The sequence below is a fragment of the Lissotriton vulgaris genome, chromosome 1_1 (genome assembly GCF_964263255.1).
Source record: "Lissotriton vulgaris chromosome 1_1, aLisVul1.2, whole genome shotgun sequence".
Classification (NCBI taxonomy): Eukaryota; Metazoa; Chordata; class Amphibia; order Caudata; family Salamandridae; genus Lissotriton; species Lissotriton vulgaris.
This window is the reverse complement of record NC_141685.1, coordinates 569,392,828-569,414,051: the sequence shown is the minus strand read 5'-3', so window position 1 is coordinate 569,414,051 and position 21,224 is coordinate 569,392,828. Positions and strand designations below refer to the sequence as shown.

Sequence of the window (21,224 nt, the reverse complement as noted above, 5' to 3'; positions counted from 1 at the left end):
ATAAATGTTTTACATATGTACCTTTTGTTGCTTGTTAGAGGCTGTTAAACACATGGAATCTTAAACAGTTGGTATTATTTTGGAAAACTAAAACTAAACGTTGAGTTTCAATTCTCTTTCAAGGAGGCCTCCCCTGGCACGCCACACAAACATTATTCCCCCTGCCATGCCAGTCCTGGAGTTAAAGGCAAGTGGGGAAAAAATGGGGCAACGCAAGCACCAAGTTAAACATTGCTATTCCCAAAAGATGACATGCATACTTTGGCCTATACAACAGTAAATCCATAGGAACGAGCCACTGAATTAACTCATCACTCCCCAGGCTCTCTCATGACCATTTGTTTGCATCTTTACTAGGCCTCTACATTTGGCGTGTGGTAATACAGTGGAAGGAGCTATGTGTGAGAAGCTGGCCTGGTATATGATGTCCACTATTCGAGTGGGCAACCTGCACCAGTCCAAACGACCCTTATTGATGGTAGGTTATAAAGTCAACCTTATAGAAAGCTACCCTAGTGTTAGCTGTGGAGAGTAGCCTTCAGGCTAAGACTTGGAGATGAGTTAAGCAAGTTGTTTTACCAATTATAATCTCTTGAATGATCAAATGAAAGCACACCACACAAGGTATATATCAAATATATATGTATTTATTCTAAACACAACCCCTCTGGACTCTTTATGAGGTCAGAGGTAAAAGTACAATACAAGGAACTTAATTAGCATACGATAAGTTGCTCAGTATAAGTTATGCCCTAGGGGCCTCACAAACCATATACTTAAATAGTGGTATAAGAACCACGAGTGGGTTAAAAAGCAGACCTAGGGCCAGTGGATTTGCTGGGGCTGCCTAGAACCACCAAAGTTTAGGATGTAGGAGGCCCACGGGAGACATGTGCAGTGTCTGAACACAGCCGCGGCTTACCATTGACTTTCTATGGAGAACGAACAAGTTAAAAATGTACAATTTAAGGGCACTTCTAGGTGAACTACGATGAAACCCTTTTAGACTAGGACACTCGAGAGTCAAGACCCACAGGAGCACCTGAGTACTCATGTTACCCCACCCAGGAAAGCCGGGTGCATAGGTGTCTCTTGGTGTCGGGTTTCATCGTCAATTCCAAAGGAAAGTTGCGAAGAAGTGCTGCAGGCGACCAGAGGAAAAGTGTCCAGGTGAATCCAAGGGTGGATCGGAGATGTGAAGAACCTGAAAGCGGAGGAGACAGAGTCTGGGTCACTAGCCAGTGACCAGGATGGCGATAGGAAGATTCCAGACGATGTTGGGTGATTTCAGGTGAGAAGGTGAAGCTGGTCTCTTCAGCCACAAGGACCAGAAGGCGCAGACGACGACCTGGAGCTGGATTCGAGCTGTCCCACGAAGTGTCTAGTTGACTGCGGTGTCGGTATCCGGATTGGACCCAACACGCCTTGGCAAACGCAATCCCTGCAAGATGTCGAGATACGCTTCGGTGCAGACCAGTAAGGTCTGAGGAACTCGTCCTTTGGAGAGGAGTAGGAGCAAGCCTGTAGCAACCAGGAAAGCTAAAGAAAGTGAAGATTGGTCTTCGTGGGGGCTCACTAGCCAACGGACTAGGAACTGCGAAGACGCGTTGAGCTGAAATGTACAAAGCAGGCCCACGGGACACTCGTGGAGTGTGGGCCTCTGAGCTTCGGTGCAAAAGGTGCTCTTGGCAGGGGCTTCAAATACCCCAACGCAAAACAACAGGATTCTTCGAGAAGTAGGTGCAGTAGCAAAAATGCAGGATGTCCAGGAGTTGAGGTCCCACGTCTCTCGTGTCCGCCACAGGTCTCAGCTTTTTATGTTTACACAGCTGCCTGAACGTTGGTGACAGGAGCACAGGGTGTAACCAAGACTATAGAATCAACTAAGGTAATAGTCTTACGCCAGTGAATGGCTTTCCCCTGACCCATGTTGACTCAGGCCAGTGGACTTATGATGCCTGTTGTTATTGTTAATTTCCTAGGTATCTCCACCCTGGTACCGGTGCTGTATGGAATATTGTGCCTACTTTTCACCTGATGATAGAATCATCTATGAGTAAGGTAACAATTTGACCTTCGGTGCTCATACACCTTAGTATGGACGGATGAGATAGATTTATAGCTGATCAAGTCCATACGTTTTGTACAATTCTGTCTTACAGGAGTATAATTATATATCGCTGATTGAGGACACATACCTCGTTGGCTCCCCGCTTTAGGGTTAGCTTGTGGCTCCCTTTGTTTGAGTTCTTTGAATGATTTGTTAATGCCACTACAACTGGGTAATGTCCCCTCTATCTTTTGTAGGGTCATCGACAACCCTTGGTTGCCACCCCTCTTTGTCCTGATGAAGACTCGCATGCCCCAGGTTTAAATGACCAGTTGGCCCTAAGTCGAGTCGAAACGTCAACGCTAATATTCCTACCTTGGACCTGTTTCTTGACATTACAAAGTGCACACTAAGGACATGGATGTCTTTTTATATTGTTTTGAATGTAGTGGGTACTAAATAATTGTGTTTGGCCAGGTAGACTCAATACGGCAAAACTGAAACACCGTTATTGAATAAAAATTAATGTGAATATGTTATGATTATTACTTTGGATTTTCTTTTCCTTTTCTTTATTCACTGAACACTCTCTGATCACTCTCTTCTGCACGCCCCTTTGGGCAGCCTTTTATCTCTGAAGCAATGAAATATTGTGTAAAATGAATTTAAAAACATGAGACAATGAATTAAATACATTGTTACTCCGTTCTTGTTGTAGTGGCTGCTGTGTTTTTTCCAAAAATCATTAGCTATACTTGTAGATTGGAGCAGATTCAGTTGAAATGCTCTTGAACATTTGAATTAATGAATGAAGATTGATTTCGTCAATTAGTAAAGGAATAGGTTTAGGACCACTGTTTATTTGTATCGAAGAAGTATTGAGCAGTAGCATGGCTGTGAGTAGTAATTCTTGCCCATAAATAAATGCAATCTAGCTGTGCAAGGCAAAATGCAGGTTCAATGAGTTTTGAAGAAGTAATATTAAAGTCAAGAACCCAAATAATAAAATTCCAAAGCAAGTTAGTAAAAAGGAGAACAAACACTTTAAAAGCCAAAATGACACATAAATGGTCAAAGCTCAATTAACAGAATCAGAAATATGATTTTTTTAAATTTAAATTAAGAAGTGCAGAGAAAACACAAAGCTCGGCTGGGTCTAGAATCTACACTCAATTTCAGGATGACCTTGGTGAAGCTAGAGTCATAAGCGTAGCTGGTCACACTGGTATCAAGGTTTTCCTAAGCACTCAGGGATGTTAATAAAGAACAAGTTGCTTATCTTCTGTAACAATGTTTCTGGTGGATGGGGAAACTTCTAATAGCAGATTCTTCAGCTTAGAAAAAAAAACACAAGCAGTATCTTCAAAAGGTGGAGTGTCTGAGAAATAGGCACACAACAAAAAGTCCTGCAGGACTGAGCAGACATAATGGGCCTCTCTGTGGACCAGACTGTGAGGCAGTAGTACTTTAAAAAAGTATGCACGTATTCCCATATTGCAGCCTTGCAGAGGTCTAGGACAGGAACACCACTTACCATTGCCGCTGATAAATCCCTGGATCTGGTGTAATGAGCCCGTATGCCACAGTGGGATTTCCTCTTGGTCAGGGCATTGCTAGTTTCCATGCTCAGAATGATCAATCCGGATAGTGTTTCTTTCTGTACCTCCTTACCATTTTTAGCACCAGCAAATCCCACAAAAGCTGGTTACTGCTCTATGGAGAGGAGGAGACCTCTAGTTGGGTCTAACTGATGAAACCTCTTCTCTTTAGAGGGAAGAAGTGACAAGAAAAATGCAGGAAATGTGATGGGTGTAGGAGGCTGGCTTAGTATATAGTGCTCACTTATGTAAGTGTAGCACCCTGCACTAATCCAGACAACCCTGACGGTGATTTTAGTGGTCTTAGGCAACCTTGGAAAGCTCTTTAAGAGGTAGCTGTGGAGAGCAGCCTTCAGGCTTAGTCCAGAAGAAGTGTAAAGCAGCTTGTTTTTACCAGTACTAAATCTTATGATATAGGTTAAGTGAAAAAGAACCACACAGTGTAGTTATAAAAAAGATGTATTTATTATAGACACTCACTAAAACATTGCAATATCTCCTACCCGGAGATATAACAACAATACACACAATACTTTGGGAACAGAACGTGTAAGTAGCAAAAATACAAAGACTAGACCCAGAAGATATAATGGAATCTGGGAGCCAAGGGACCACCCAAGTGATGGCAGGCCTTGAGGGAGTTGCAGAACCACCACCTGTGTTGCAGAACCTTTCGGAGTCTGTAGGAGCTTAGGAACAGCAGACCAGTCAGCTTCGGTGCGGTGTCTGCAGATGCAGGGGAGTGACTTCTTCACTCCAAGGAGGATTCCTTTGGGTGTCTTGGATGTCCACAGGCCTTGTGAAAAACATGTATGGAGCACAGGCACAGATGTTGTAGAAGACCTGCAAGACGACAGGACCAGGAGCAGCACGAGTATTCCCATTTGTGGTCTCGGTTCCCAAAGCGAAGTCCAGAGTGCCCAGACGGTTGAAGTGGTTTTAGATCTGAATCTTGTCCCACGACGAATCTCGGGTCCCACCCACAGGTAAGCCCTTAAGTACCCTAATGAGAGGGTTGGGACAATTCAGGGGTCCCTCCCACAGGAGGGGATGGACAGTGGGGAGGATGCTCCCATGTCCTTTGTTCAGTTTCACGCCGGAGTGGGAGCCAACGGCTCCATGAACTGGTTTCAACTTGAGTATGCACGGAGGGCCCCAAATGTGCCCCTCATAGAAGTCTTGTGACGCTGGCAAGCGCCCCCACCATGTCCCAATACACCAAGTCCTGTCTGGAAGGTGGTCAAACCTCCCTGTGACAGGAAACCTATTGTACTGCCTTCTCCTCCTTGAGCTTGGCTCAGCAGCCGGAGGGCAGAATCATGTCTCTGGTCAGCAGCAGCCATAGTTTGCTGTTCGGGTGTAGCAGACTGGTACCGGGAGCACTGAGGGCCTCCCGGAGGAGCTTTACAGTGCATGGAATCATATCTCCCACACCATGGATATCAAACACAACAGGGTTCTTTACAGCCAGTTTAGAGATAGGTATCACGTAATGACGCATGGCCACTATGTATCTTAATGGCTGATGCAATTACAATCCGGAGAATGGACTCCGAGGGTCGTAGTGGTTTCCTGCTCATGCAGGGTCACCCTCACACTTAAGAACCGAGCACCCTGCCTTCAGGATTCAAAGGCCTGCTTCAGGGATGACTTATAGGTTTTAAATGCAGTGACCTCAGATAACAGGAAACATATCTGTTGGAAATGGTGCTGGCACCAGCTTACACAGGCTTCAACGGCAGGCCTTTAGTCACAATTTGAGTGGTCTCTCGTGGGTGGCATAATACATGCTTCACCCCATGGGAGAACCCTGGTGTACCCTTGCACTGGGTACCTTAGTACCATATACTAGGTACCCCAGGAGCCAGTCTGGAGTGTAACTAAGTGCTCACCATGTCCAATTTAGGGGCAAAGCACATAGATTGGGTTCCTGATTAGCATGATCCCAGTCGGACTAGTCAGTAAAACATAATGACACTAGCAAAAGTGGTGGTGAGCATGAAAGCAGATCCTACTTTCCTTCCTACAGAAGGTTAACCCACATATGTCAGTCCTTTTAGTAATCTCATCCCAACGGGAGAGTTTATTTATTTATTTATTAATGCCATTTGTAGAGCGCGAACAATTACCCTTGGGCGTCTCGGCGCTAAGAATGCAAAATGTCTCACCATGATCAGGAAATGCGGAGATGTGGATTACTGATTGAATAACCATGTTTTCAGTTTTTTTCTGAACTGAAGAAGTGTGGGACTTGTTTTTATATGGTTAGGTAAAGTGTTCCAAAGTCTGGGGGCCGCAATTAAGAAGCGGCGATCGCCCCAAGAGACTGTTCGGCTTCGTTGAACCACTAGTTGATTAAGAGAAGTGGATCTGAGAGTTCTGGATAGGTTGTAGGGAATCAGTTGATTTTTGAGAAATCGAGGTCCTTGATCCTGTAGAGATTTATATACAGTACACAGAGATTTAAATTTTACCCTGTTGTGGATGGACAGCCAGTGGTAGCTTTTGAGCGTGTCCGAAATAGGTGCAAACTTAGGTTTTTTTGACAGAACGCGAGCAGCAGCATTCTGCACGGTCTGTAGTTTTTTGGTAACTCTGCACTGAGCATTGAGCAGTAGACCGTTGCAGTAGTCTAGTGATGTAAGCACTAGAGAGGTGACTAATGTTTTTGCTGCTGAATCTGGTAAATAAGCTGTGATTTTTCTTATCATTCTAAGCTTGAAATGGGCGTTAGCTGCCACCTTGTTTGCATGGGCCATAAAGTTGAGCTGGTCGTCGAAAGTAACACCTAGGTTTCTAACTTTGACCGTGGGGCTGGGAGGTGTGCCTAAGGCCGATGGCCACCAGGTTGCCGACCAGGCTGGGGAGAGATTACCAAAGATGACCACCTCCGTTTTATCGGAGTTAAGCTTTAGGCAATTCTTTGCCATCCACTCGCCGATAGCAATCATCCCACTTTGGAATCTCTCTGCCACCCTCTGTCCATCGCCCTTTATAGCCAGCACCAGCTGAGTGTCGTCAGCGTATGAGGTTAGGCCCATCCCGTGTGCTTTGATGACACTAGCAAGGTCCGACACATATATATTAAATAGTGTCGGACTTAGGGATGAGCCTTGGGGTACCCCACACGGTAGCGACAGATCAGCCGACTGGAAGGGGCCCACTGTGACCGCCTGAGTTCTGTTGGCCGGAAAGGAAGCAAGTAAGTCCCTAGCCGTGAGCGTAATGCCCATCCTCTCGACACGGTTGACCAAGATCTTATGGTCAACCGTGTCGAAAGCAGCTGACAGGTCTAGGAGAACTAGCAGAGCAGTTCCTCCCTGATCACGGATGACTCTTATGTCATCAGCTGCTTTGATAAGAGCGGTTTCTGTGCCATGATGATTGCGGAAACCGAACTGCGTATCATCTAGCAGATTGTTGTTTTCTATGTAGGCTGATAGCTGCTGGTTCATAGCCTTTTCTATGACCTTGGCTAGAAAAAGGAGGCTTGCTATAGGGCGATAGTTTTTTAATTCACCTTTATCTAACCCAGGCTTTTTGAGCAGAGGCTTGACCAAGGTATTTTTTAGTGAATCAGGGTAAGATCCAGATGCCAGAATTATATTACAGACTGTGGGAATAATGGGAATGACTGTATCTGGTACAGTGGCGAGTACGGAAGTTGGGCATGGATCGAGGGCTGAGCCAGCTTTAATCGTTGTTACTATGCCCTTAATTTGGTCAGTGGTAAGGGGGCTAAAACAGGTCATGGTGGAATTGGAAATGACCATGGAAGTAATAGCACTACTACTGGCCTGATCTAAGTTGAAGGCTTGATAGATGTCATTAACCTTTGCAAAAAAGAACTCCGATAAAGCATCACATAGTGCTTGCGATGGGGGTGGGTTAAGATCCGGGGCATTGCCTGCAAAGGTTTTGGCAATGTGGTATAGCTGTTTGCTAGAATTTTTAGCAGTTTCTATATGACGTGTGAAAAAGTCTTTTTTTGCTACTATTATCATAGCTTTATAAGTAGCCAGGGCTTTCTTGTATTTTTCCTTATTTTCACTATCATAAGTTCTTCGCCAGTGTCTTTCCCTGTTCCTGGTTAACTGTTTTTGGATTTTAAGTTCTGCCGTTGAACAAATAACGCGGATCAGAAAAATTTAAAATGACAGCAAGAACTGCATTTTGGAGTATATTTAATAGTAATAATCGTGCTACAAAATATTCGCTAACCTATGTGCGGAGGTCTCCACCTCTCCTTTTACGAGCAAAGATCTCTGATCCAACTGTGTGATTTCCACACATTTACGCCTACGTTTTAGTAGTAAACGTGGGACCGACAGGGGCATTGGCTGGAAAATGGAGAATACAATGCCTACATTTTAGTAGTAAATGTGGGCGGGAGAGTGGCTGAAAAGATGGGAATACTTACAACAAAATGAGTGGGGCTAACTGAGGTGAAAGGAGGGGTTAAAGAGGGGTTTAGGGAAGGACATGCAATTACCCACAAAAGAGTAAGTCAATTCCTATTCACAAACAACACTTCTAAAGTTATTACAGTAAAAATGGACCCAAAACAAAACATCTTCCTATATTATGCAACATACAGCTTTGCTTCTCGGTCATGGATCACCTTTAGGTGCAAGAGAGCACATTTATTTCCTTCACATAGCTCCTTGAATCCACACACCAAAGACACACTTTATGCGTATCTGTGATAAGCATCTTCTTTCTTCAGTCACAGCATGGTTTGAGGCAAAGAGAAGCCTGTTGCACCAGCTTACCAAGCACACAATTTGAAGTCCTCTATAATCTACCCGAGGTCTGCCACATTCTGACATACTAGGGAAAGTGGCAAGAGTGTGTGACCCTCAGCAGGCTTCCAGAGACAGTGCATCACTTGATTGTATTTCCAATGTTGCGAGCGATCACTGCCAAATTCTTATCTAAGGTCTTGGAATGTTTTTCAGTGTGTAGCTCAAGAGCAGTTGATTTATGCGGACAATATCTGCTGCCTTTCACGCGGTCCAAGATAAACTCCCCCCCCCCCCCCCAATGTGTGTGCCTTCATTATGCCAATATATTTTGGTATTAGAATGCAGGCTTTGGAAGGGGAAACAATGCCCAGTCATCACTATAACGTATGTCTGTTTAACTCTAACGTTGGACTTCGGAATGCACACTGGTGTTATGTTATATTGTAAAACTTTCCATAAAGTTTTTTTTTAAAGTACATATGTCGTTAGTGGTGAAGTAAAATTCTTACAAACTTGAAGGAGCATTTCCCACACATTTATTTTATGGGGTCAGATGTTGCAAGGTTTCATAAACGCCTCATATAACAACCATACTGGCTGAGACAGTTGGATACATTTTGACTCAGGTGAAGGATTGTTAAAAGATTCATTTAGCAAGAATGGTAGGAAACACGACAACATATTTCAGGATTGACTTTTATTAAAAATGAATCACTTACAAAACCTCGGGTATATTGATTCATCATGTCAACCGATGCGGCTTTCATCAAACCTTCTTTCACGTAACTTGGCGGGGATATATCCGGAAACCCCTGGCCCAGATTCACAACGCTGCTGTCAGCAGCAAGAGAAGTAAATTCAACCCTGGAAGAAAAGGCAATGTTTAAGACTGCACTGAGCGCATCTAGTGATCTCCGACATTTTAACATTTGCAGCACAATGCTCTACAATTTGCAAGTTTCAATACATTATTCAACGGCTCTCTGACCTTGCTTGACAGAATATTTCCTCGGATGTATGATAGAAATAAAATGCCGAAGAAGATGCTACCTTTAATTTATAGAGGACACAAGGCATGCCATATGCTACGCCTGCGTAGTTTGTGCTTTAAATGTCATACTGGCAAATCTCAGTCTGAGGTTTCCTTATAAGTAAAGGTTTCTTTCAAACACATTTTTTTTTTTTAAATAATGCATAGTAAATACCTGCCCTGGGACATCAGCTGGTGTATGCTTGATAGACACAAATCTGCATAGCTTTCAATCAGGGCCGGCTTTAGGATGGTGGCGTGGCCGTGCCCGGAGCGACAATGCTTCTTTGCGCGCCCTGATCCATGGTGGAGGTGGTGACCACCTCCACCCCACCACGGATTCCCTCGCCACCACCTTTTAACAGTGCCCCTCAAGTCTCCGTAACTACTCTCTTTCGGATGCATTTAATTAGTTATATAGCGTCACCCATACCAGTGTAGGGTGTCAGAGCACTTTGCATCACACGCATTACACAGAGACAATCAGTTATACATGTATAAATTAACTTATAGGAAATGTAACATAAGCCAGATGACTACAAGGTGTAGGAGTGACATTACCTCGCAGCTCAACTGCAGCTCTTCACACAAGAAGTGGCGAGTGTGTTCCGTGGCCCGGAACAAGAAAGGGAGAGGGGTACGCCACGTCATGTACTAGCGTACATAACTCTGCAACAGAAGATTGCCCTGAAATACCTAACTCTTGAGGAACAGATGTTCCGTCTGTGTTGGAACCGATTGCAACGCCGAGCGGGTACACAACACCTGTATGCCCCAGAAATCCCGTTAGGGATGGTGACAACGCTCCCACATGGGGGAGATTGGTCACAGTTACAGCAGTGGGAGGATGCGGAGTTACAAGTGATTGGCACCTATATGGGGAAGGGGCACTGATACCCTACCAGGATCTTCAGGAGCGATATGACCTTCCGCAAGGAGGTTATTTATTACATCCAGCAGTGACGAGGGCCATCCAGGCACACTGGAAAGGGGGCTTGACGGAACCAACTACCACCATGGCTTGCCAATATACAATGATGGTGGCCGGGACTTATAAGGCAGTAACGTGCCTATACTCCAGAATGTTACGGGAGAACCTACCGCCACTCACGGCGCTAAAAGCCAAGTGGGAAGTAGATCTCGGCAAGGATATCCCGGAAACCACCTGGGCCCAAATAGTGCGACGGGCTCGCAAGAGCACAAGAAACGCGAGATTCCAACAGATTCACTTTTACATATTACATAGAGCCTACATGATACTGGACAAAATTAAGAAATACTTTGGGGTATCCGAGGCGGGATGCCCACGATGCACTCTAGAGGGAGCGGAGCTGGACCATATGTTATGGTCCTGCCCAGACCTACATGACTACTGGCAGGCGATTGGTGAGACTCTCAACGAGGTCACGGACAGAACAGTGAACTTTGATATGGCGACCTGCATACTGCACTGGTTCCCACATACACCTGAGAACAAAACCACTAGTAAATTTATAGATATGGGATTAATTCTAGCCAAGAGAGAAATTACGAGGGTATGGAAGGCGAAGGTGGGTCCTACACACAGAAGATGGGTGAACGAGTTACTGAAATGGGCAGCTTGTGAAAGCACGATCCGATACCAAGCAGCCCGTAGAAAGCCAGACACAAGAGCAATGGACACAGCGGCGGCATGGGAAATGATGGTGCAGGCACTGAGAGATAGCACATTACAGGAGGACGAACAGGCCCCGAATACAAACACTGACAGCCCCCAGGGCACACCAGGTACACCACTCGACTAAATGAGCACTAGCTCCTGAAAAACCCATAAAGGCAGTCAAACAGGAGCATTCCTACGTGGATGGTGGGATCAAGGGGGAGGAGGGATGGAGGGGATGGGGGGGATGTTGAGTTAAAAGTATTCTGGCAAGAGCCAATGGGGAGGGGGGCGGGGAGGGGGAACAGTTACAAAAGCAGGAGTACACACTTTCCTAATGAAAAGAACGTAATTGCTGTGATACTAGACATTTGGCATATCCTTCTGCAGAACGCCGCCCGACCTCCGGGATGTGGGCTAAATGGCTGTGTACGGAACAAAATAGCAGGGAGAACGAAAGACGGTTGAAAAAGCAATGATTACTTTGAAATATCAGATGTATTGTAAACCTGCAATAAAAATTACTTAAAAAAAATAAAAAAAAATAAAAAAAAAAAGGTGTAGGAGTGACATGTCACCCATATTGGTAGACAGTATAGTTTATGAGTGCTTGGTCTGGAGAAGCACAAAGAATCAGAATTGAAAACGAAACACCATAGTTGGGGGTTCTCTTCAATAATAAGAATCGATTTCTACCCAAATTAACCATTTTTTTCAACATCAATCTATGCTCTGAATTATTAACTGTCATCAAAGAACTGCATACACACTGCAAATAATAGATTACTGTTCTATATTAGGATTTTAACTTATTAATTGCTAATAAACAAAGGAAATCTCTTAGAAAAGAGATAACCCACTGACCTACCTATTTACATCATAAGCACTTCGTGGTCAACTAGACAAAACTCTGATCTCTCTCTTGGAAGAAGACTGATCATCAGAGTTATCTTGACATTTGTATTGTTGCCTGGAAATTGCTGGAGGCAAGGAACGCGGCAGCAAGTGCTTTTAAAACCCAAATGAACTTGCAAAAAACGGCGCACCCTGAAGTCAGCACCCAGTGCGGTGGCACTGGTCGCACCGCCCTACTTTCAATAACAACCCATAGACCCCCTAACTACCTCGCTCCATGTCATATCTGCCAGCCTGAAGTCAAAGTTTACTATCGCTCCATGGCCTGCGTTTGAAACCCTGCATACAACAAGCTATATGGAGATATCAAAGTTACGTTTCTCTGTTCCTCACTCACTGAAGGGCGTGTAAACAATGTGTCACTAGTAACTGTGAAGGTTTCATGGGGGTGCAGCGGAAGGTGTGTGAAACTTTTTTATCAGTTATGAGACCCCACATCTTTGAACGCCAATCACTTATTGTGGAAGACTGGGTGTAACTCTATTCAAGCAACTGTCTGACTCTAGTAGCATGTTAATACATAACATCTATGTGTAACAATGGAGAAGGCATGATAATTTGTAAAATATATATCAAGGGATCAATGAATATCAATACTTCTACCACTTTCAACTACATACCACTGCATTAAAATGTCCACGGCTTCAAAAAAGCCTATGCCTCCCTCCAACATATGCATACCCTTACTTAACTTCATTCTTATCACATCTACACTACCTCTCCACCCATCTGTAGATCTGCTTCTTATGGTTACCCCCACTTTTTGCTGGATGTAATGCTGTTTTTGACTAGTCTGACTAGGATCCTGCTAATCAGGACCCCAATCTATCTGCTTTCTCCCTAAACTGTTATGCTATGTATCTAGGTACACCCCAGATTGGATGCGGGGTACCCTTGTCAGTACCAAGTAATTGGAACCCATGTACCCAGGCCATAGGTACCCCAGAAGTCTCCCATGGGCTGCAGCATGTATTATGCGACCTATGAAAGACCATTCAAAATGGACCTATAGGCCTGCCATTGCAGACTGTGTAGGCTGGTACATGCACCACTTACTTAAGATATAGGTTTACTATATCTAAGGGTCACTGCACTTAAAACCTATAAGTCACCTCTCTAGCAGGCCTTTGCAATCCTGAGGGCAGTGTGTTTGGTTTTAAGTGTTTGGTTTTAAGTGAGAGGGTGCCCCTGCATGAGCAGGACACCCCTGCAGCCTACCGAGTCCATTCTCCTGGTTTGCCAGTGAAGCAGCCATATACTAATATAGAGGGGCATTACGTGACCTTGCGATGACCATCTCGAAAACGGCTGTAACGAACCCTATTGTGTTTGGTGTCAAACATGTTGGAATCATATCCCCACACCAGTAACCGGTGTGGGGGATATGATTCCACCCACTGAAAGTACCCTCCGTTAGGCTCTCGTTGTTCCCGGTACCAGCCTTCTAGTCCTGGACAGCACCCCTGCTTGTGGTGAGTCTCCTGGACCTTGCTGGTCCTCTTCCTGCATTTTCTTCGACTTCCTGCGTGGGTTGCTTTTGCCAAGGCCTGTTGGTGCTCCAGCCGGACACCGACCCCTTAGCACTCGACATCCTTCGTGGGACAGCTTGTATCCAGCTCCTTGTCATCCTCAGCATCGCCTGGTCCTCGCAGCCGCAGAGTCAAGGTCATTGACATCTATCCTGAAGCACCCAACATCTGTGGCCATTCGTCTACCGAACCCCTGGCAACCCAGTTCAAGTGACCCAGACTCTGTCCCTTCTGCTTTCAGGTACTCTTCATCAAGAATTCACATTTGGATTCCCACGGACACTTTCTTCTCTTCCAGCAGCAGCACTTTCCTATAGTCCCCTATTGAGTTTGACAGCAGTTTTCGACGCCACTTCACACCTAAGCACCCAGCTTCCCTGGGATAGGTAACTTGGAGTGAACGCCAAGAGGGTACACTCCGTATAGCAGACCCGATGGTCGCAGACCCGATGGTCGCAATCCCCTGACGAAGGGTCTATTCTTTTTGGACCCGAAATGCATTGGGTGTTAAAGATGTATTGACCATTGGCAAGATAACCGTTAATGAACTGTTTTACAAAACCATAACGTATGGATAACTAAATGGAACTTTGATTTACAAACGTTGGAATAAACATAGATGAAATTTAAAAAATGTGGTGAAGAAACCTGAGTGTTTCATTGCAAATCGAGCGCACTCATTTGTGGGAGGGAGTCTCTTTCCACACTACATACTGTATAGGTAACTTGGGTACCACGGTATTCACTGGTGGGGTACCACGGTATTCACGGGTTGGGTGCCTCTCCAACCTTCTGTCTTTCCCTGGGTTTCTTCAGGGTCCACTGTGAAGGGTCAATAATCTTTAAAAATCCAACTGCAACTTGCACATAAACTTGGACGTAGCACGCGGTTGTATACTCACACTGCACATCTTCCCCATTGGGCCCCTATCTACTCACCTTGGTGGTTCCTTGGGGTCCCAGCAATTCTACATCCTCTCGACATGGTCCTGCCTCAAGTCGTGGTTCTTATCCACTTTTTAGTATATTTTTCGGTCCCCCCTGGGGCCTGCTGTGTATTAGTGCTATTTACTGTGATGTCTTCGCTATAGGATTGTGTGCTTTTTGTATAGCTCCGGGTGGGAGACACTGGAACGTACTAGAGAGTATTATATAATAAATACATATTTTTATAAATAGCTTGTGTGGTTCTCTTTCATTTATTCTATACTATAAGATTGCATTCTGGTAAAACAAGCTGCTTTACATTTCTTTAAGACTAAGCCTGAAGGCTGATCTCCACAGCGATCACTTGGATAGCTTTCTAAGGTTGTCTGAGACCTCTTAAATCACCATAAGGGCTGTCTGGACTTACATTAGTAGACATCATATACCAGGCCAGCTTCTTACACTATCCTTATCAGATCCTTAATGTTACCCAAAACATCACACATATTATCCCTAACTGTACCCCTAACTCCAATGTTCTCAAATAATAAAACATTAGCAAGTGATTCCTGGATTTTTTCTGTTTCAAAGTACATATTTTATATTCTTAAAATTGACCTTTTGTTTGATTTTTTTATTTTAAAGTAGCCTACAATCTGCTTATTCAAATAATGTAAAAGCTGAAGTCCAGATGATATGGTTGAAGTAACAGTATAATTAAAATAAGGAGTTATGATTTTAACACATATGGCATTGGCAAGGCTACTACTACATCACTCTCAAGAAAATAACTTTCCCAAAAGTTAACAATATTCTGATAACTCATCAAGACAGTTTCCTCATTCAGCAGCCATATTTACTACCTTCTAAGCTGGAGTGTAGTACCATTAGAGTGAGTTCTGAAAATGGTTGTGTGGGTTTTGTCAACCCGGGGACTATACTCTCTCAGTTGCATACCGAGCAACTTGGACAAAGCCTATTGGTATCACCAGAGAACAGTCGGCCTCTGGAATGCTATGATCTTATTAATGGCAGAGAATGCAAATGCTACTTACCAGTATGCATCTGTTCTTGGCATGTAGGGCTGCTGACATTCATATCTGTGCATAGTCCGCCACCTAGTGTTGGGTCCGGATGATTGCACATTGTTGTCCTGGAAGAGTCTTCGAAGTATCACGAGATAGGTGGCTCCTCCCCTGGACTACAGTGCGCATGGGCATCGCCTCCATCCCCAGATTGTTTTTAGCCATTGGCAGAGATGGAGTGAAGAAAGTGAGTGATGACCATGCTATGAGCATATGTGTGTATATGAATAAATACTGCAGCTGCTACAGGCGCCGGGGAGGAGGGTGGGCGATATGAATGTCAGCAGCCCTACATGCCAAGAACAGATGCATACTGGTAAGTAGCATTTGCAGTTCGAGGCATGTGGGCTGCTGAATTCATATCTGTGCATAGAATACATAGCAGTCCCTCCATTAACGGCGGCCGCCCGTGCCAGCTGCAGCAGTCTGAAAAAGCGTTTTTAGAACAGCCTGACCAACAGCTGCCTGCTGTTTGGAATGCACGTCTACACAGTAGTGCTTAGTGAAAGTATGTGTGGTAGACCATGTGGCTGCTCTACAGATGTCTTCTAAGGGAATGTTACCTAAGAAAGCCATAGAGGCCCCCAACTTCCTAGTGGAGTGGGCCCTCTGTGGGATAGTGAGAGTGCGCTTAGCTTTAGCGTAACAGATCTGAATGCACTTTACTATCCATCTAGCAATCCCCGCTTTGGAGATTGCATTTCCCTTGTGTTGTGTAGCAAAAGCAACAAAAAGTTGTTTGGTTTTGCGGAAATCTTTTGTCCTGTCCACATAGTACATCAAGGCCCTTTTCACATCAAGAGTGTGGAGCATACGCTCCGCCAGCGTCTCTGGGTTTTGGAAAAACACCGGCAATTCAATTGTTTGGTTCATGTGGAACTGTGAGACTACTTTGGGTAAGAATTTAGGGTTAGTGCGGAGCACCACCCTGTTAGCATGTACTTGGAAGAAAGGTTCTTGGATGGTGAGCGCCTGCAGCTCGCTAACCCTCCGTAGCGATGTAATTGCTACTAAGAACGCAACCTTCCAAGTTAAAAACTGGAGCTCACAGGAGTGCAGTGGCTCAAAGGGAGGACCCATCAGTCTTGTAAGAACCACATTGAGGTTCCATTCCGGAGCTGGTGGAGTCCTTGGTGGAATGACCCTTTTGAGTCCTTCCAGAAAAGCCTTGATAGCAGGGACCTTAAAGAGTGACAGGTGCTGCCTATTCTGGAGGTATGCTGCCATAGCAGACAGGTGAATGCGGATGGAAGAGTACGCTAGATTACATCGATACAGGTGAAAGAGGTAGCATATGATGTTTTGAATGGAAGCATCTAGCGGGTCAATGCTGTGGTCCACACAGTAGATGACAAACCTCTTCCATTTAGCCGCATAACAAGCTCTAGTAGTGGGCTTTCTTGCCTCCCGAATGATGTCCATGCAATCGGGAGGAAGGTTAAGGTAGCCAAACTCTAGGACTTCAGGAGCCAGATCGCCAGGTTGAGCTGTTGCGGATCTGGGTGCTGAATGTCGCCATGGCTCTGCGTCAGAAGGCTGGGAGTGAGATGAAGCCTTTGATGCGGTACCACGGACAGTTCTAGAAACGTGGTGTACCATGGTTGGCGAGCCCACGTTGGAGCAACTAGGATGAGAGTCATCGAGTGTTGCCTGAGCTTGCGTGCCACCAGCGGTATCAGAGGTGCTGGGGGAAAAGCGTACGCAAATCTGCCTGACCAGTTCATCCACATCGCATTGCCCTGTGATTGGGGGTGTGGGAATCTGGCGGCGAAGCTTTGGCATTTTGCGTTCTCCTTTGTGGCGAACAGGTCTATCTCTGGATGACCCCACTTTTGGAAGTACGGTTGGAGTACTGATGGATGTATCTCCCACTCGTGCAGCTGATGGCTGTGTCTGCTGAGCAGATCTGCCATCTGATTGTCCTTGCCCGGGAGATGCTCTGCCATGAGGAAGATGTTCCTCTGAATGGCCCACTTCCACATGCTCTGAGCCAGATGAGACAGCTGTGGAGAGTGTGTACCTCCCTGCTTCTGTATGTAGTACATGGCCGTCATGTTGTCCGTCCGGATCAGCACGACCTTGTTGCACAGATGTACTTTGAACGCCTTTAAGGCCATGAAGATTGCCATCAGTTCCAACACATTGATGTGCATCTTCCTTTGCTGAAGTGTCCATAGTCCCTGCACAGTGTAGTGGAGTACATGCGCTCCCCATCCTTGGAGAGAGGCGTCCGTCGTCAGGATGATCTGTGCGACAGGCTCTTGGAATGGTCGGCCCTTGCAAAGGTTTTGTGGATTCCACCAATGCAGAGAGTTGTACGCCCGACCGCTCACCAACACTAGGTCCGTCAGTTGCCCATGAGCCTGAGTCCACTGACGTGCTAGGCACTCCTGAAGCGGACGCATATGTAGTCTCGCGTGCGGGACAATGGAGATGCAGGAGGCCATCATGCCTATCAACTGCATGAACACTCTCGCTGGAAGCGAGTGTTGGGGTCTGAACCGTTGGATCAGCGCCTGGATACTGGCGATTCTCACTGAATTCGGCTGCGCAGTGGCTGCCAGAGTGTTGATTGTCGCGCCCAGATACTGTCGCACGTGGGCGGGCTGGAGATGGGACTTTGGGTAGTTCAGAGAGAATCCCAGATCGTGCAGGAGGTGAATGGTGCGTGACACATGGTCTACGCACTGCTGTTCCGTCTTTGCTTGAATGAGCCAGTCGTCCAGGTATGGAAAGACGTGGACGTGTTGGCGACGGAGATGCGCTGCCACAGTCGCTAGGCATTTCGTGAATACTCTTGGCGCCGTGGTGACCCCGAACGGCAGGACTCTGAACTGGTAATGCTGGTCTAAGATCGTAAATCTGAGATACTTTCGGTGGGAAGGATGCAGGGGAATATGAAAATAGGCGTCCTTCAAATCCAGCGTAGCTAGAAAGTCCCCCTGTTGAAGCAGGGGAAGCACCTGCTGTAATGTGAGCATATGGAAGTGCTCCGAGTTGATGTACCAGTTCAGGGGCCTGAGGTCCAGGATCGGTCTGAGTGATCCGTCCTTTTTGGGGATCAAAAAATACAGGGAGTAAACCCCTGTTCCCCGCTCTTGCAATGGAACGAGCTCTATCGCCCCTTTTTGCAGCATGACCAGAACTTCTTGCTGCAACAAGGTCAAGTGCTCGCCGGACATAGCACGGCTTCTTGGCGGTATGTCCGGTGGAATGGACGTAAGTTCTAGACAGTACCCGTACTGGATAAGAGACCTCACCCACCTGTCCGTGGTGATGGACCTCCACGCCGGCAGGAACTGCTGGAGTCTCCCCCCGACAGGTGTCGTGTGATCGGGGGGCAGTGACAAGACGTCACTGCTTGTTGGTGGTGGTGGACCTGGAGCCATTGTTTCCACGTCCCCTGCCTTTGATATTATTGCCTCTGTAGCCACCCCTGCCCTTGTTGTTGTTATACGAGGTCTGGGTGTTACCCTTGTAGTATTGTGTGGACTGGGATGCCTGTCCCCTTGAGGTGCCTCTTGAATTGGAGCGGCGAAAGGAACCACCCCGAAACTGCTGACTTTGCAAAGCCCCCATAGATTTGGCAGTTTCGGTATCCTTTTTCATCTTTTCTAGGGAGGCATCCACCTCAGGGCCAAACAGATGGTCAGGATTCACTGTTTGACTCAATATCGTGGTTTGGATGTCGGGTTTGAACCCTGAGATTCGAAGCCAGGCATGGCGTCTAAGTAACACACTTGTATTGATAGCCCTGGAGGCAGTGTCTGCCACATCTAGGGCACATTTGATGGATGCATTTGTAATGAGTTTACCCTCCTGAATGAGCATCTCCCCCGCCTCCTTGTATTGGTCAGGCAAGTGTTGCAGAATGGCCTCTAATGTGTCATAATGGGCCCTATCATAACGTGCAAGCAGGGCTTGGGTGTTAGAGATCCTCCAGATGTTAGCTGTCTGTGCAGCAATGCGTTTGCCTGATGCCTCAAAGACCTTGGACTCTTTGTCTGGGGGAGGAGCGTCACCAGTAGTCTGCGAATTCGCCCTCTTCCGAGCGTTGGAAACCACCAGGGAGTCCAATGGCAAGTGTCCCTTAATATACGTGGGATCCGTGGGCGCCGCCTTATATTTCCTGTCGATGCGAGGGTTGACCACCCGCGCCCGGGTGGGCTCCTTGAAAACCTCTTGTGCATGTTTCAGCACCCCTTTAAGCATCGGTAGAGTCTTGACTTGCTTTTCGGCTACCGAGAAGGTGTCGAATAAGAAGTCCGCATCCACGGGGTCCGAGTGCAGTTCGACGTCATGGTTCGCTGCAGCTCTCTCTATTAAGGCATTGAAGGCCGCCGAGTCCTCTGTCGGGGACGTCTTGGCGGCGAAAAGTTGAGTGTCCTGGCCCGACTGCGGGTCTTCTGCGTCGCCTCCTGCGGCCCAGGGCACATGCTCCTCTTCCGGATCCGAGTACGCAGGGTAGGTGTACTCGGCATCTTCCTCGTCCGCATCAGGCGCGGGGGAATGCGCCGGCGAGTGTTCCCAGGCCTGTGGGGACACAGGTTCCATCAGAGCCGAAGAGTCCGCAGAGTACTTCTTGTTTTTGAGCGGAATCTTAAAAGGTTCCAAAGCCGGCTCCGACTTGAGGAGCGACAATTTTCCGGTGTTGGCGTCGATGATCACCTCACGACGTTCCTCCACCGCAAGCGGTTGGAGCCGAAGCTTCGACACCACCAAGGCAGCTTTCGGCGTCAATACCTCCTGTGCGTGCCCGCCCTGTTTCGGCGCGAAGGCCTTCGGCGCCGACTTGGGTGGAAGGGTAAAACGAATGGGCGTCTGCTCTTTAGTAGGCTTAGGCGTGAGCTTAGGCGCTACGGTGTCCTGAGCAGGAACCTCAGTGGACTTCCGGATCCGCTGTAAGGAGTCCCCCACTTTTTTCGTAAAGGCTGCCGAGGGCTGAACCGGCTCGAGCGACCCCTCGTCTTCGAGAGCCTGATCACCGGTAGACTTCTTCTTCGGCCCCGACGGCCCATGTCTAGTCGCGTCGTCGGCCGGACGTTTCCTCGGAACCGTCTTCGGGTCCATGACCCCCTTCGGTGCCGACGCAGCTGCGTCGGGGACCTTCGTCTTCGGCGCCGACCCAGAGGGCTTCGGGTCGGCCATTTTGGCGTGGCTCTTCAAGTCGGCCATTTTAGTTTTCTTGGAAGTTGACGCCTCCAGAACCTTCTTCACCAGCGCCACTTTCAGTTTCGGTTTCGCATCCGAGGGTGCGTGACCCGTTGGCTTCACTTTCGTTTTCTTCAACATAAGTGATGGCTTAGAAATGTCCGTGACCGGGCCCGTAGGCGGGGACGTAGGACTCATAGGTAGACCTTGGGTAAGGCCCGAAGGCGATCCCTCGACCTGGGCCGCATGAAGGGGAACAACCCCTGAGTCTGTATGGAGATGCTCCTCCTCCGAGCTATCTCCCATCGTGGCACAAGCCAGGTCGTCGTCCCCTACCTCGTCGGAGACTTCGTTACAGTCCTCCTCACCCGCGTCGTAGGTGTCCTCCTCGGACGCGGGCCCAGAGTCCGACCCACGCACGTCGTCTTCTCCCTCGACAGATTCCTGGAAAATGTCATCTGGTGGGGGTGCCGAAGCAGACAACTGAGCCTGGAGCCGATTGGCCCGGCGGATCTTTAAAGTCTTCTTGCTTCGGAACTTTGAACACGCCATACA

General features: G+C 47.0%; 1 protein-coding gene across 2 annotated transcripts in view; it reads right to left on the bottom strand.

Moving 5' to 3' along the window:
* Nucleotides 1-21,224, bottom strand: part of KYAT3 (kynurenine aminotransferase 3) — a 425,395-nt gene that overhangs the window by 199,650 nt on the left and 204,521 nt on the right. For both annotated transcript variants that reach the window (XM_086953965.1, XM_086953966.1), the window contains one exon: nucleotides 9,113-9,257. In XM_086953965.1, coding sequence (XP_086810091.1) covers nucleotides 9,113-9,257 — 145 coding nt within the window. The remainder of the gene's footprint in view (nucleotides 1-9,112; nucleotides 9,258-21,224) is intronic.